Source organism: Amphibalanus amphitrite, unplaced genomic scaffold (assembly GCF_019059575.1).
Source record: "Amphibalanus amphitrite isolate SeventyFive unplaced genomic scaffold, NRLGWU_Aamphi_draft 000029F_arrow, whole genome shotgun sequence".
Classification (NCBI taxonomy): domain Eukaryota; kingdom Metazoa; phylum Arthropoda; class Thecostraca; order Balanomorpha; family Balanidae; genus Amphibalanus; species Amphibalanus amphitrite.
Window position 1 is genome coordinate 671,504 of NW_024881525.1, and position 15,893 is coordinate 687,396.

The 15,893-nt window shown below is 47.6% G+C and overlaps 1 protein-coding gene across 1 annotated transcript in view; it reads right to left on the bottom strand.

Moving 5' to 3' along the window:
• Positions 1–311: 311 nt before the first annotated feature.
• Positions 312–15,893, bottom strand: part of LOC122366281 (protein SON-like) — a 41,763-nt gene continuing 26,181 nt past the window's right edge. The window contains exons 2-4 of the mRNA XM_043338351.1: positions 1,790–2,913; positions 1,317–1,471; positions 312–918 (exon numbers count right to left, since the gene is read on the bottom strand). Coding sequence (XP_043194286.1) covers positions 763–918; positions 1,317–1,471; positions 1,790–2,897 — 1,419 coding nt within the window. The 5' untranslated portion in view covers positions 2,898–2,913 and the 3' untranslated portion in view covers positions 312–762. The remainder of the gene's footprint in view (positions 919–1,316; positions 1,472–1,789; positions 2,914–15,893) is intronic.

Genomic DNA, 15,893 nt, shown 5'->3' on the forward strand with positions numbered 1-15,893 from the left:
AGGCATTAGGTATAGACATTTTGGAGTAAGAAGCTTCTGAAAGCTAAATTATAGTTTAACATTGGATAATTAGTGTAAAAGAGGATGCATACCTATTTGACGTGTTGTAGCCTGTAGGTAAGATGTGGATCATTTCGCGGCGCCAAGCACCACGGACTTCGCTATACACGCAATAAAGTGAAGTGGGGCCAAAATATTTTCCTCGCCGAATCACGGGCCGAAACGTCTGCCGAGTCATTCAAATCCTGGATGACATTTGCACGAGTGAAGTCAATGTCCACACTCCCACCTGCTCATTAGCAAAAATCGAGTCAAAACGACTCACTTTATTCCGCTAAAGAAACATAGTCACCAAGCAAAAGTTGTAAAGGGCTGGATTTGCTTCGCGCAACGTTCCACCAAAGGTCTCACTAGACGATATTCCATACATCCTAACACACTCCTAACCAAACACAAATAATTCGTCGGAGACGGCAAACACACCGACAATAACACCAGGCCCGCAACGTCCGCGCCGCGCCAATCTAGACGACAACCGCACCACACTCGCCTGGTTGGACATTGGAATCGTCAACAGTCATTACCGAGACCCTAACACACGTGAAGCACACACCATGTTATACATCGCTGACACACGCCGCGGTCGCTGATATACCCGCCTAACGAGCGTCAGCACAGGACGTTGGTACAGCTGTCACAGAAATAACGGCCAGCGTCAACGGCGCCACCTCAGATGGCGCACATCGATCCTGTGAAACCACCCTAGATCACATCCTGTTCACCCTCCATCCTCTTGTACACTTCGCCACCCTTCAGCACACCCAGCTTCTGCAGGCAGTACTGAGCGGCGTGCCGCTTCCCTTCCTTCTTGCTCACCACAGGAAAGGGCACCGTGTACATCCTCTTGTTGACACGCACCTGAAGCATCAAGTGGCCCTTGGTGAGCGGAAAGGTGGAAGGACCCACTGAGACATATCAGCGGCAGCGCAGAAAACCAGCATGGCAGGCAGATACACTAGACCAGGTAGACAGGGAACAGAGGGCACATAGCGAATAGACGAAGAGGACATACATGGAGAACAGACATCGAGAACAGACACAGAAGACAGTCAAAGAGGACAGGCAAAGAAGACTTTCATAGAGGACAGATATTGAGGACAGACACTGAGGACAGACACTGAGGACACGCCAACAGCAGGACAGAGGACGGGCCCTCTAAGGCTCTGAGCTATTGAGGCTCGTGAGCTACCATGGGGCTTCCACAATAAACAAACGCACCACCACTCCAACCATAGCCTTATCTCGGCGCCACTCACCGCCGCCGTGAACATCTTCTGTTTCTTGCTGTTGCTCGGCTTCTCCGTAAGGTGGAAGACGGGCGCTTCCCACTCGCGAGCGGTGCAGTACTCGTTCAGGGCCATCGGCGGGTGCTTGCTTTCCAGGTTTAAGAAGGAGGCGTATAGCGGACCCCCTGTCGACGGGGATGGCGTCACAACTCACACTGAGAATAGCCCGGTCCCCAGTGGAAAGGACACTTACGGACGCGCTCGAACCGGATCTGGGTACTAGCGTGATCAGCATTCAGTGTACTGGTTTTGTTCATCATGCAAAAATTAAATAAAACAAAGCGGATAGCTTCCCCAACTCTCGAAAACTGAGCAGCGTGGCAAGAAGCGACAAATGACCCTAGCTTACAACAACATTTACCAAAGGTACTGTGTGGTTTGGAGGAGCAACGCCGTAGCTCCTGAATAAAAGAATCGATTATAATTGTGTCGTGTTTGCGTACCTTTAGATAGCGTTGGCTCAGGTTTTTCCTCCGGCGCCTCGTCTGATTCCTTGTCGGCGGAGGACTGCGCCTGGTCCCCTCCACCGAACTCCTCCCTGAGTTTCTTCAGCCGGTCGAGCACCCGCTGCCCCAGCTCGCTGACCACCACAGAGGCGCCCGAGGCCGGCGGCGGCTCGTCGTCCGAAACGGAGAGATCGCCATCCGAGATCTCCACCAGCTCGGAGAGGTGTCTGCGGAGCTCCTCGTTGTCCTGGCGGCGCGCCTGGTCCAGCTCGTACTCGCGCAGCTGCTTGGCAAACTCGGGGTCCATGTGCTGCCACGCCTGCTCCGACACCTTCAGCGGAGGGGGGACGCGCGGCTTGACGCTGCTCACTGGAGGAGAGGGCGGCCCGCGGCGCTTGGAGGTGCTGCTGTTCCTCCGACTGCTGCTTTTGCCGCGGCTGCTGACGCTGCTGGAGCGGCGACTGCTGCGGCTGCGGTCGGAGCCCGACTCGCTAGACACGCTCCTGCTCCGCCGGTGCCGGTGGCGACCCGAGTGTCGGCGCCGCTCCCGACGGCGGCTGCTCCCGCTCGAGCGGCGTCCCTCCCGGCCGCTGTCGCCGCTGGGTGACCGGGAGTCGCTGCTGCTGCTGCGGTGGTGCCGCCGCCGCCGCCGCCGCCGGCTGCGCGACCCGTGGCGCCGCTTCTTGTGGCGCCGTTTTCTGTCCCCACTCCGGCCCCGGTCGGCGTCACTGGCGTCCCGCACCGTCTCCCCGTCACTGCTCATCACCTCGCCGGCCTCCAGAACCTTCTTGGTCAGCGCGCGCAGCCGCTCGCCGTCCGCGACCGGCCGCTCGCCGACTGCCACCATGTCCACCCAGGTGTCGAACTTGAGGCTGCGCCGCTGGAACACCAGGTGCTCGGAGCCGAGGGAGTCCCGCAGGCCGGCGTCGGAGCCGAGCAGGCGGGCGGCCGCCGTGCGCACGGCGCTCAGCGGTGAGCTGGTGTTCTCGGGCAAACGCAGCACGCGCCGGTGCACGCCCACCTCGAGCAGCACCTCCACACAGCGCGGCCGCTCCGTCGACAGCGTGCCGCCCAGGATGTCGTCGTAGAGGTCCGGGTCGTCCATGGCGCCCGGCACCCACCTGTGACACAGTCGACGGTAGGCGGGAGTGGCAATCAGCGGGAGACGACCGGCTCACCAGCCAGATGTAATTAAATAAAACAACCATCTAATTATTGTAAAAATATAATGGACGCTGGAACCCGGAGAAAAATGCTGTCATTTACTGATATATGTCAGACTTCCACACTAGTTTCATAACGGTGAACCGGACAGGGGAGAAGTGGTTGTGTATTGGGCCCGGGGTGCTGCCACAAGTTCTTGCTTAGCTTTAGCTATGCCCTTAAAGTGACCATCCTACCTTAACATTAGTTTTGAGTTTAGATAGCCAAATTGGGGTCCCTTGCTCACTATCACCGGTTTCGGCACTCGCAACATCGAGAAATGCCTTAACCCTCGCCGGACCTATTGGTTTTCTACATACGCGCCGGCCGAGGGGGGGGGGAGGGTACGACCCCCCTCGCCGTTTCGCCCCTGGTGGAGCTAGCGCGTCGCGGAAAAAACGAGCGTGTGCGCCGTTACGAGACGCAGAGATTGGTACCCGATTTTAAGGTCCTAGGTCAACCGGTGACCTCTGAGGTCAGGTCAAGTGCCCCAAGGTACGGTTCAGTTTTTGGTGAATAACTTCGCAAAAAAAAAAAACGGCCGCAGCGCGCCGATTTTGGCAGCATCGTGTTCGCCTCGCTCAGGCGCGTCGAATGATATACTTTTTGTTTGGGTCAGGTCAACTTAGGGTTTTGACCTCACTCTCAGGTCAAGGTCAGGTCAGCAGTCAGCACCCCCAGGTCACGAAGTTGGTCGAAAGAGGTCATGTCGCATATCATTCGATTCGGCAGGCCTTCCTGAGTCCATTGGTGGCTTTCCCGACTCGCTAGCTCTATTTGATCAAGGGTTATTGACGAAAAACTAATATGACCTTGATGACGTCATAAATAACGTCACGCAAGGTCAACATTGCAAAAGTGACGCATCTAACCTTGCAAGGAGTGCATCAAATAACGATTCTGTGTGCTTGAGATAGTTGGAGATCGGGCGAGGGTTAAAATGAGGCCGATGTCACAAGATTTGGCTTAAATCAACGTTCAACGTTCAAATGCCTATTCTGAGCGATCGCGATAAAAACGCCTGGGGTGGCCACCCCTTCCCTTCGTTCCTCCTCGGCCCCTCCCCTCTCCCCCTCACGCTGGCTGCAGCGGCACTCAAGACATTTCATCGGTCAGTGCTTTTAGTCAGTCGTAAACTTTTCGCTCAGCCGCAGCTGGGACCATAGAGCTGGGACAGGTGCACAGGGGACGAGCGGAGGTGACAGGTGCCCTCCATGCACCCGCCACTGTCAGGTGACAAGTCACCTCCATGCATCCGACACTGACAGACCTGTCAGTGTCCTGACAGCGTCAGAAGTACAGAGACCTGTCTCCGTACATCTGACGCTGTCAGGTGACAAATCCCTCCGTGCACCAGCACTCTCAGGTGACAGGTCCCTCCGTGCACCCACACTGTCAGGTAACAGGTCCCTCCGTGCACCCACACTGTCAGGTAACAGGTCCCTCCGTGCACCCACACTGTCAGGTGACAGGTCCCATACGTCCGCCAGACACTGTCAAGAGAGGCTGTGCGGTTGCAAGAAACTGCTGACCGGCGAGGAGCCATCGCAGCGGTCGGCCAAAGTTCACGCTCTCCACGCCTGCTAATCACGTGATGTGATTAGCTGGTCACGTGACTGGCCGGTCAGGGCGGTGTTTCTTGGCACGCCGCTACATATAATGCAGTGCGCTTATACGCTCGCTACAGTATTGGTGCGGTGTTTGCGACGAATTCGCCGCGGCCTTTCAGCGTTGCGAGCGTCCGAGTTTGTTGATGATTCTATGGAAACCCTACCGCTACGCATAGCGCGGGGCCATGAAACATCACCAAGGCCAGGTCGGTGGCGCCGCGACCAGACATTACGCGTGGAGTCATTATCGGTATAGTCGTCGCTCACAGATGTGTTGCAGTGTTGCGCCGATATAAAACTTGCCTCAACAAAGTTCGACTAACGCCGCAAAAACGGTCATAAACATTCCGTAGGAAGGATGCCGTGTCAGGAAGCAGACACCAAACTCGTTATGTTCGTTTATTCACCACTTATTGAGTTATAGAAAGAGTAAATATTGTGGTTCGTCCTACAACACCATAACACTCGTAACTATACATATATACCTATCCTCAAACATATAGGGTGCGTCAAAAGTTTTGATGCCTTACGAATCGCTTCCACCCTTCAGTAAAAATAATGCAACAGATTCGATTTACCGGTAAATACATTTCCCATGAAGCTGGACACAGTGACAAGAACAGGTGTGCTGGCCTTAGGCTTCTGCAGAGTCGAAGGGATGATGTTTCCTCACGTCCTCTTGACCGCCTTTTCGAGCTGTCCTGGGTCGCTGGGAGGTTATATCTGGACAAGCCCCTGCTGTACTAATCCCCAGAGCAACTCGATTGGATTTAGGTCAGGGTTATTCCTTAGCATTGTGTCATTCGCCCAGATATTGGAAAGATGCTCCTAGCACCACCTCAGAGTTCTGGCAGAGCGATGGCAGGAGCATTGTCTCCCATGAAAATGCTGTCCGACCTGTGTGGCACTATGCACCATTGAAGAACGGAGACCACGGTGGCTGTCCTGTTGGCGGCAGGGAGGCAGGCTGTCTTCAAGATATCCTCTAATACTCGTACAGTAGTCATCATCGACCACCATTTTCAGCGGAATCACGTCCAGCTAGTCCAGGCCCTAATAGGACATCCTGCGCTATGCCATCAGATGAAGCCATAATTTCACGTTGGAGTCTTTCGGGACCTTTGCCATGTTTTCAAACCATACTTGCTTTCTCCAGTGATTTGGTTGCTAAAACTGGTAAAATGTAGACTCGTCGCAAAGCATGACAAGTTTTACTTAATTCCACTCTTCCACTATCCTATTCTTGCCTTTCTTGCAAAATTTAAGGCTCTAGAATCACTGATTTTCCGTTTGGCCCTACGTGAGCCTTATGGCCCTTCAGTACAAATTTGTCTATCCAGTATCGGCGGACAATCGTCCCATACACCGGACGATCCTTTTGAGTTGGCCTTTTGAGCCAGGCTTTTCGCAGAGTGATCGGAATTGCCAGGTGCTTTCTCCATGACGATCTTGGCGACGGTTGAAATGCAGAAGGGCCGCCCTGATCGGGGTCTACATATGACGTTCCCCCTCTTCTTTAACTTCTTCCACCAGCACTTAACCCGCGCCCCACTGGGGTCTGCGTATAACACGCCCTACTGGGGGGGGGGGGGGCTATTTATAGCCCCCCTCCTAACTCCGAAACTACTGGGCCGATCGTCAAAATTCAAACGGCGTCTGATAGTCCCGGAAAAACTGTCGAGCGAAACCTAATTTCATTGACCTCGAGGTCACCGATGACGTCACAGGTCAGGTCAAAGTAAAAATTATTAGCATTTTGGCTTATTCACGTTTTGGGCTCTGGCCGCCGTCTTACAAGTCAGATCAGTCTCATTTTTGGATCACACACTCGGGAACAGATGCTCTAGTTGTACCAAACTTGTACTTTGATTTTCAGGTCAAGGTCAGGTCATCACAGGTCACGAAAATATTATATCATGCGTCGGTCACGTGACACATGTTTTATGGTCCATTTAGGTCAGAGATTTCGAATTTGATGTCGTCTGTGTCATTCGAGGTCATTTTGAGTCGAATTTAGCTTATGTTAGGTCACTTTCAGGTCAAAAAAGGTCAAGTTTTGAAGTTAAAATTTTTCAATAAAAAAGGTGTCTATTAGATGCAGTTTGAGCTCAGGAACACGATGGTGCTATTTATATTGGCGTACAATGTCAAATACGTGCTGAAAAATTGATTTGAAAAATTAATAATTGTGAACTTTTTGCAATAATGCGTAAAACTTGGCCATTTTTGAAGATATTTAGCTAAAACTTGCTAGAGTTAGTCATAATAATGCGTTATATCACATATATTCCGGTTTTTTTCGAAAAGTCAAAAACTTTTTGAAAAAATGCAAAAATATAAATTTTGGATATTATTATATCAAATTTTCAAAATTTTCAAAATTTCGAAAATCCGAGATAGCAGTTTGATAGCGCAGTCTGTTCTGAGTCCTCTCATGCAAAGAAATTGGATCTAGCCTAAAAACTGAGCTCTTGGGAGCGATTGCCGTGGTTCAATTTTTTGCGTCGAAATCGGCCGAACATGACGTCACTCTGACGTCATTTCCGGCCGACCTATAGTAGGTACGAAGTTCAAATTTTGACACAAGGTGTCAAATTGATGCAGCCTAAGGTACTGAAAGTTTGGCGTCGATACGTCACGCGGTTTGGAAGTTATTGCAGAAAAACGGGAGGGGGCTATAAATAGCCCCCCCCAGTGGGGCGCGGGTTAAGGCGAGAACTGGGACTCAAAAGTATCGAGCACCATCCTTCTGTGAGGTGCCACCTTCGGGCATACCAATAGCGCGACTACGCACCTCTAAACGTTTGACTGAACAGTTTGCCCCTAATGTCTAGGCCATGATTCATGCGTCTATCCCTGGGTAAACGATGACCCAGGCTTGTCAGCCCCCACCCTCCGGGGGGGGGGGGGGCAAGATCAGCTGTTCAGTTAATCTCCGCCTTGGGGAAGGATGCAGGAATGCAAGGACGTTCTCAGCAACGCGATACTTTGGAGCATATTGCGAATAGTTATTCCAAGTTAAATTGGATAGACGAAAGGTATCAAAAATTTTGACGCACCCTATATGTATATAGCGACAAGTGGGCAAAACTGTGGTAAACCCTGAGTTGGCCCCATCCAAATAAAACGTGTAGAAAAGTGGGGTAAGACGGCAGGGTAGGAAGACGGCCAGGATAGGCAAGACGGCCGCCCCCTCCGCAAGCCAAACCAATAGCGCTACGAGCGAGAAAAATTAGGACCAGATTTGTCTGCCCCATAACACACCACCATTGAAGCCTGGTGCATTGATGCTAACCCATTAATTTTTATTTCGATTTCTTTTCTATTTCGATTTCTTTAAAACAATCATTACATTGAAAACATCTATGGTGTATTGTGTAGGTACAGCTTTTGTGTGCAGCATCATGTAGTTAAAAATTGTAATCACTTGTGGTACAGGGACCCGCAGTTGCTACTGTACACATATATTACCAATTTAGAATTGCGCTATTATTTGGTAAGTGCTGGCCATTGGAGAAAGGAAATGTAGCGCAAAGTATGGAGGAATAACACATGTTTGCTCCTAGCACGTATGTTTTGTATAATTCCTCTTACCGCAACAGATATTCTTCCAGAACTACAATCGTGCTATTTTTCCGCGCCGGTTGCCTCCCCAGAGCCCGTCCTTGGTATCGCCTATAGCTTCCATTCCCGCTACGTGAATGAAAGTCACGTGACTACTACAGGTTTGCGCTCAGTACTAACACACATAGCCCGAGGGCCGGTCCGTAGCGGGGAGGGGTAGAACGCCTGAGCTCCAGCGCAGTGGAGGTGGTGGTGGCCCGTATCATAAAGAGGCAACCGTAAGCAGAACTATAATTGCCGCAGTATAAGATTATGATCAAGTTTTCTTTAAATGTATTGATTGACAAGAAAGTGCAATGTTTATCCGATATAATAAAACGGTGTGCAAAGCCTTGGAAGAACTATAAAACATATTCAGCAACGTATAAATTTCTGATACAGGCCATGACCTTTCACCTTGCCTCCGGGAAGGACCGCTCAGGAAGCCACATACCGAACGAATCGAGGCCTCGCAGCGCGGCGGCAGAGGAGGTGGATAAACCATCGCCAGATCTTTCGATTACTTATGTTTCCAGAAGAAGGAGGGGGGGTGGAGGGGGGCTATTTTCAACCCACTCACCAATCCTTTCCTTATTAACTTATAGCTTACCGAAAAATGAAACACAATGGTGGCCGTCACGAGATGTAGCGAAGAGTGCATCAGGCTCAGCCACACCGGTTTTGAGTAAACTTTAAGCATTCGAATTCAGGCCAGTGATCCTGAAGCATTATTCTATTTTTGTCGTGCATAAGCTGAGATGACGTGGTCCAAGTTAATTGTGAAGAAACGGTTTTAGTTTCAGAACGTTTATGAGGCTAGTCGCGCCAAATAGTATACGTTTGTTGTAAAATGTCAAATAGAATGTTGACGTGCTATCCAGATGATGGAATTTATTTGACACAAGAAGTCAAAAAGTGGCATCGTTAGTCATCCTGCATACCTATAAATCGATTCGTCGTCACCTTGGTTCGAGCTCAATAGTTCTTTTCGCGGATGATCGGTTTCGTTTTCTTTTATTTGGGGGGGACAGTTTATGAGCCAGTAACCACCCTCTCCAGCCCCCCAAACAACCATTGTTGACAAATACTGTGATGGCCTAAAAAAATGCCCTCAATTGTGTAACGTTGGGAAGAATGAGGTAAGTTGAGCCGCTTTTGTTTTTCGTAAGCTACAGGCTAACTTACAGATCATTTTTATGCGTTTACGAGTTGGACGGACAGAGTGGTCATTGCGCATGTAGGTAATGGTGGCCAGAAATGTTTCATACCGCTTATTTTTGTACTGAAAGGCTACGTCAAAAATCATCTTGCACGTTGCTCATCTTACTCCATGGGCGGGGTAAGTTGAGACACGTCGTGGGGAAAGTTGAGCATGGATGGAAAAAGCGAACCTCTTCTTTTCCCGGGCGCGGCGAAGAGTGGGCTCTTTTATTTACTCCATGGCATACATACTTATGGCAAAGTTTTTTTCCTCCATCAAAAAGTGACTGTTTTAAGCCTTCCAATAACTCGTCAATTTTCTATCACGAAAGAAATCATTTTATCCTTCAGATAATCTGCAAATCACTTACAACTTGTGTAATCAACAAAGAAAAACAATTTCCTACCATTTTTATTCAGCAGATACAAGCGCAGCTCAGTTTGGTTTTCGACAGCGGAGACAACAATGGCTTATCCGGCTCATCTTCCCCCAGGTGAAAATGGCCCATCTTGCCCGACCCGTGGCCATTTTCGATTAATGACACCCGCTAAGGAAAATAACCATGCACCGCAGATAACAACCATCTCATTTTAAAGGCAAAACATGTCTTAGTTATCAGGGGCGATACCACATGTTACCGGGTGCTGAGCGTGAGAACGTTGCCGTCTCACGTGAAAGACTACAGCATCGTAAGCGAACGGCACATGGAAGCTCGAGTCAATCAGCGCCATAGGAGCTGAGAAACATGGGGTGGCTAAACTTGCCCCTTGGCTCATCTATACCTCACTTTCCCCTATTTGGGGCTCGCAACCTTGATTCGTTAGAGTTATTTGTCTGTTCATTATAAAAGCTGTCAAATTTGCCGTATCATTAAACTTTTATTGAGTTTGTATTTCACACTTATCTAAAATGAACAATTTTGTCACTGGCTTCTTTTATGAATGGAATTGGATGGTCGCATGAATGAACGAATGAATAGCTCCATTTGAGCATCAGCTGAAATCAATCCTAAAATTTAATCTACAAGTCTGCAACGAAAAGGTTTAAAAACCAGTGCAAGTTAGGTGCAGTTTCTAATCTATGCCGTTTTTGATTAAGTGTCTCATAGTTCAATTAATCTTGTGCCGCTTCTCTCACGATTCATTTTATGTGTTGCTTACATTGTTCAAAAAGTTATATTATTCGAGCTCGTTGGTCTTAAAAACTGCTATAGAAGTAAATTAAAGTGTTTCGGGCTTCGGCACTTAAAAAGCAATCGATATTTAACCCTCACCTATTTAGGCATTTCTTTTCAGCGTCTTACATGTAGCGGAGGGGCGTAGAAACCCTCAGCCATTCGGCCCTTGATAAAAAGAGCCAGAGCTTCGCTGAAAAATAAAAAAGAGCGTGCTGCTCGTGACGAGAGAAATCCGATGATTTGAGGGTTCTGGTCATCGCTGACGAGAAAAAGCCAATTATTTTTATGTCCTGGTCAATGCTGAGATCCTAGGTCACTGGTTGACCTCCCAGATCAGGTTAATAACCCAAAAGCACGGAACATTGGGTCCTGCTAGGATTTCTACAAGTGAAGTTTGCTGGGACTTGGCTTGCTTCTGACTCCGAATTTGCACTTGCATTGATCAAAGATGATGTATCAAAGCATTTGGGGTAGGACGGGTCACGCCAGATCACCCATTATTCGTTCTGCCGGCTATATCGAATGTTAACCAGCACTTACAGCCTTGCAACATATTGCATAGGCACTATAACTGATACTTAAGTATGCCTAGTTTTCAAATGCTAAAATGGGTGCTAAATTTCAAACCAACACTTCCTAAAAACCACAGTAAAAAGGTGTAAATTTAAGGAAGTTAACCGAGATCATTTCAAGTAAATGACCTTAACCTGAGTTTCACGTGACCTTGGCACCCACAACAATTAATGAGACAAACATTAGATATTATATTTCACATGTTGTCACGTCCCTAATCACGTGAAAAGACTATGGAAACACACAGAAGATGTGCGCTGACTTTCAATTGCTATTCTGGCCTGACATGATCTTGAGAAAAATAATCACAGGTTAACCCTCGCCCGCACATGCCATTTTCCCATCCTAGAACGCACATGGGGGGGTGGTTGCCACCCCCCCCCCGCGCCATTTCGTTCCTTTTGGAGATAGAGCTTAGCGGTAAAGACCAAAAAGATTCTTTGGGAAGAGACAAATCCAATGATACCCAGTTTTACCTTCTCAGGTCAGTCATTGACCTTCCAGGTCAGGTCAAACTAAAAAATGTTGCTGTTTTGGGTCACCGTTGGATATCAAGTGCGCTGCTTATCAAATACCGATGACGATGCTGTTTTCTGGTGCCAGGCCAGCTAGAACCTCTTTGTCACACTACCCGACCAGAATTTTGCGGCTGAGGTCATTTCAGGTCAAGTTAGGTCAAGGTCAATTATATGTGTTTGTATGTCTGTGTGTGTCTGTGTGTATACTGATGTGTGCACCGATTGTTTTTGGGTCCATATTACATGAAATCATGCTCTGAGAAGCTTTTACCAAAAATGCAGTCAAAAAAATTCAAAAAAAAGTAAATTCAGCTTGCCTAAAACGCAATTATCTTAGATGACCTAGGTTGACCTTGACCCTGACCTTGACCCCTGTACATCGTCGAACAACATGTTCCATGATAGGTGGGAGGTAATACTGGCAAAAAAGGCCGAAATCAGGGTGTCAAAAGCTCGCAAGACCCATGGCAAACGCAAGATGTTGAGAATTGGCCATTTGGGTCATGACATGACCTGAAAAACAAGGTCATATCTCCGAAACCAAAAATCACAGAAACTTGAAATTTTCAGTGGACATCAAAAAAGGATAGAGGAGCAGCTATACGAAAAATCAGCGTTCTAGCGCTAAAAATGTTGAGTGCAGAGCAGAAAGACTACCTGGGGGGGGGGGGTGGCAACCACCCCCCATGTGCGGGCGAGGGTTAAAGGTAATTTGGTTCAGGGATTTAAAATTCTCAGACAAGATGCAAAAATGATAAGGGCTATTTAATTTTCCGGGAAGTTGTAAAATTGATTAACTCCAGGGCACCAAAGACTCGTCGCAATCCTTCGCTTTGCCGCGATTTATTGGTGTAAAACAGCGGGCGCGGTCTACTTACCTCTTCTTATACGTGTGGTGAGGGCTAATATTCATTTTATCTGTGTTGATGAATGTGCAACAATTTCTATATGAACTGAGACCAGTCCATATGAGTACGTTTTTCTCACGGACAATGACAATATAAAAAACAATGCGAATAAAACCAAACGTTTCGGCAACAACGTGCCTTCGTCAGTGGAGAAAAATAAGTGTATAGGTTTAACATCGATGAGAACTAAATGCGGCACCGTCTCGGTCTGGCCAGCCGGGTTGCCGATAAAATACACAAATGTTTATAAGCTTCCATGATGTGCTTAAAAAACTGCTGAAAATATATCTTTAAAAAAATAAAGATAACTACTTCATCGATGTTATCGAAAGAAAACATGTATGCCTAATTACTCATTTCTTGCCACTGACGGAGGCACTTTTTTGTGCGAAACGTCTGGTTTTATTCGTATTGTTATATTGTTATTGTATTGTCATTCCCTGTGAGAAAAAAGGATAACTCTTCAGTTAGTAACCATAACAGCGAAACGGCTTATTGTAACACAATTCACTGTGTATACGAAACCTATAAGTCCCTAAAATAATTCTATTTACAACTTTTAAAAAGATACAGCTTATACAGCTTGGGCAATTGGGCATACAATTTTTTTCTGCATTAAGATAATATTAATTTATCTCCACAGAATATGGTAAATTAGTGCTGCTGAAGTTCGCTTTCGAAGCGTCTCCTCCAGACATTCCACAGCTCTCGTGCCATTTTGGATCACGGAACATGGCTGGGCGCAGGACACGTCAGGTCGTCTGCGAGCTTGGACGGACCACGTGACCACCTCCTCCACTCCCCCTCACTCCTGTCCCCTTCCCCAGCAGGGCGTCCGATCTAACCGCGCCCCAGGCAGTCGGCTCGGTCCGACCCTCCCCATGGTCGAGCCACGGCCCGGTGCCGCCTGAGTTTGTGTCGGGTGCAAAACTGGAGCAGTAACTAGCGCCGGAACTAGTAGTCAGCACGACCATCGTCAGATGGCAGGAGTGAATGGAATAAGCGGTTCCAGGTTTCAGAAGGAATGGGGCAGGAAAAAGCGCTGAAAACAATGTTTTGCTGATATAGCCATAAAAAGTTCACTGAATTAGGAGAGCAGCACATCAGTTTAAAGCCCTTCAGATGGTGGTTTTAATAAGCACACAATCATTTCCCAATTCGCCTCCAACGGTGTCACAGGCAAAGAATACGCTGACATACTAGTGTGTACAGAAGCAACTGCGGGTCCCTGTACACCGGCACCCATATGCGACCAGTTTTCATTCACCGTGGTTTCGCTCAATGCCTGCATCAAATTGTCCATTAAACTCTGTCTTAAAAGTACCGCGCAAAGTAACGGTGGATCCATCAAGCCTGACCGAGGAAGGGCCTGCTAAATTTGAGTCACCGAAGCAATTGACATCCTCGTCCATTCCCCAGGTCAATTGGTTCGGTGACTTTCACATAACAGCAGGCCCTTCCTCGGTCAGGCTTGATGGATCTACCGTCACTTTGCACGGTACTTTTAAGACAGACTGTACACTAGCTAGGCGGCGCATTGTAGGGGAAGGTGGGGTAAGACGGACCAGCTAAGGTTTGAGGCCGCATATCTTGCTACACTGCTCTCCTAATTCATATTATTTATAGTCTTCGGAATGCTCAATCCTTCCTCTGTTGATACGTGTAAAGACTAAATTTCAAATTAAAGACATCTAGGTGATGGATGCTCTTAAAGAGGGACATGTCAAAAACTCAGACAAGAAAAAACGTGGGGTAAGACGGACCACCCAGCAGTGCCTGCTATCCGTTCATGTGTGTTACACTTCTGCTCTATACTCTTGTAAGAAAAAGTAACCAGAATGGTAAAATAACAAAATGAGCCTTTATTCTTTACTCATGTGTGATGGAAGTGCAGCTAAAAGCTGGGAATATGTGTGTTGATTGTCGTTTGGCATGAATGCATGCTAACTGAGCACTTGCATGCATGGCTCACATGCAACAAAGACTCCTTCCTGAAAAATTAGCTTGCTTAAACTTGTGTCAATGTTTTGGAAAAGAACTTTCCATACGCAGGGTACAATGGACCACCACAGGGTAAGATGGACCACAGTGGTCCGTCTTGCCCCAAATCTAAATTCTGTCATTATCATGACGTATATGTCAAATAGCCCAACATTGCAAAACCTTGCCTTTCCTAAAGTGTGACTATAACTAAGTTTATAACTTTGTTCTTCACAGTTAAGTACAAAATAGAAACTAATCATGCAAGAAAGGCGCCGTAATTGAATCACCCGTAGACCTCTTATATTAGATCGGTTTGACGAAAAACAACATTTTTCTCAATAACTCAAAAGCTATGCATCCTAGCAGCATGAGCTCAAGGTGGCCATTGTTACGAAGGAAAACAAACATAGTGAGTGCATAAAGCAGTAGATACCAGCAGCGGTTCAGCCGGGAGGGCTGGTGGTCCGTCTTGCCCCGCTGGGCCGTCTTACCCCACCTTCCCCTATTATCCCTCGCCCCGCTGGGGGGGGGGGGCAATTTGCCCTCCCCTGTGGTTTTTCCTGAATAGCAAGAAAACGGCGGCGCGCAGCGCCGCCAAATTTTCAGTACCTTCCTGGGCATCAATTCGACACCTTCACACAAAGTTTCAAGTCTTAGGTCACCTTAAGTCAGGAGTTATTGAGGTCAAACTGAGGTCATGTTCGAGCAAAAATGAGCAAAAAACATGAAATCTTGAAACGCTCATAAAAACTACAGTTACCAAGCAATTTCAAAGTTCTTTACATGGTCATGTAGACAATGGGCGGCGCTAAAAACTGGTATCTTGGATTTTCAAAATTTTCGGATTTCGACCCAAAAATAAAAAAAAATGATTTTTTTTAAGAAAACGCAAAAAAATTCCAAAAAATTACGAATTTCGAAAAAAACGGAATATACGTGATAGTCCCTGCGCTCTTCTATAAACATTCCGAATGTTAGATCGATACCTCCTTTTTTGGCCAAGTTATAGGGTAAAAACTGTTCAAAGTTGACATCAAATTTTTGAACTCAATTTTTAGCAATTCTAGACCACGTAACGCAAAACAAAGACCGCCATTGAACTCCTCGTGACGAGCTGCATCGAATCGATACCCATTTTATGCAAAATATCAACTTTGAAATTTGACCTAAATTGACCTGATCTTGACCTGACCTTCACCAGAACATAATCTAAACTGACCCCAAAGGCTGCCTGACCCACATAATCGTATTTGGCATATCAAATGGACCATAAAACACGCATCACATGATATTTTCATATTGTGAACCTCAGTGATCTGACCTCT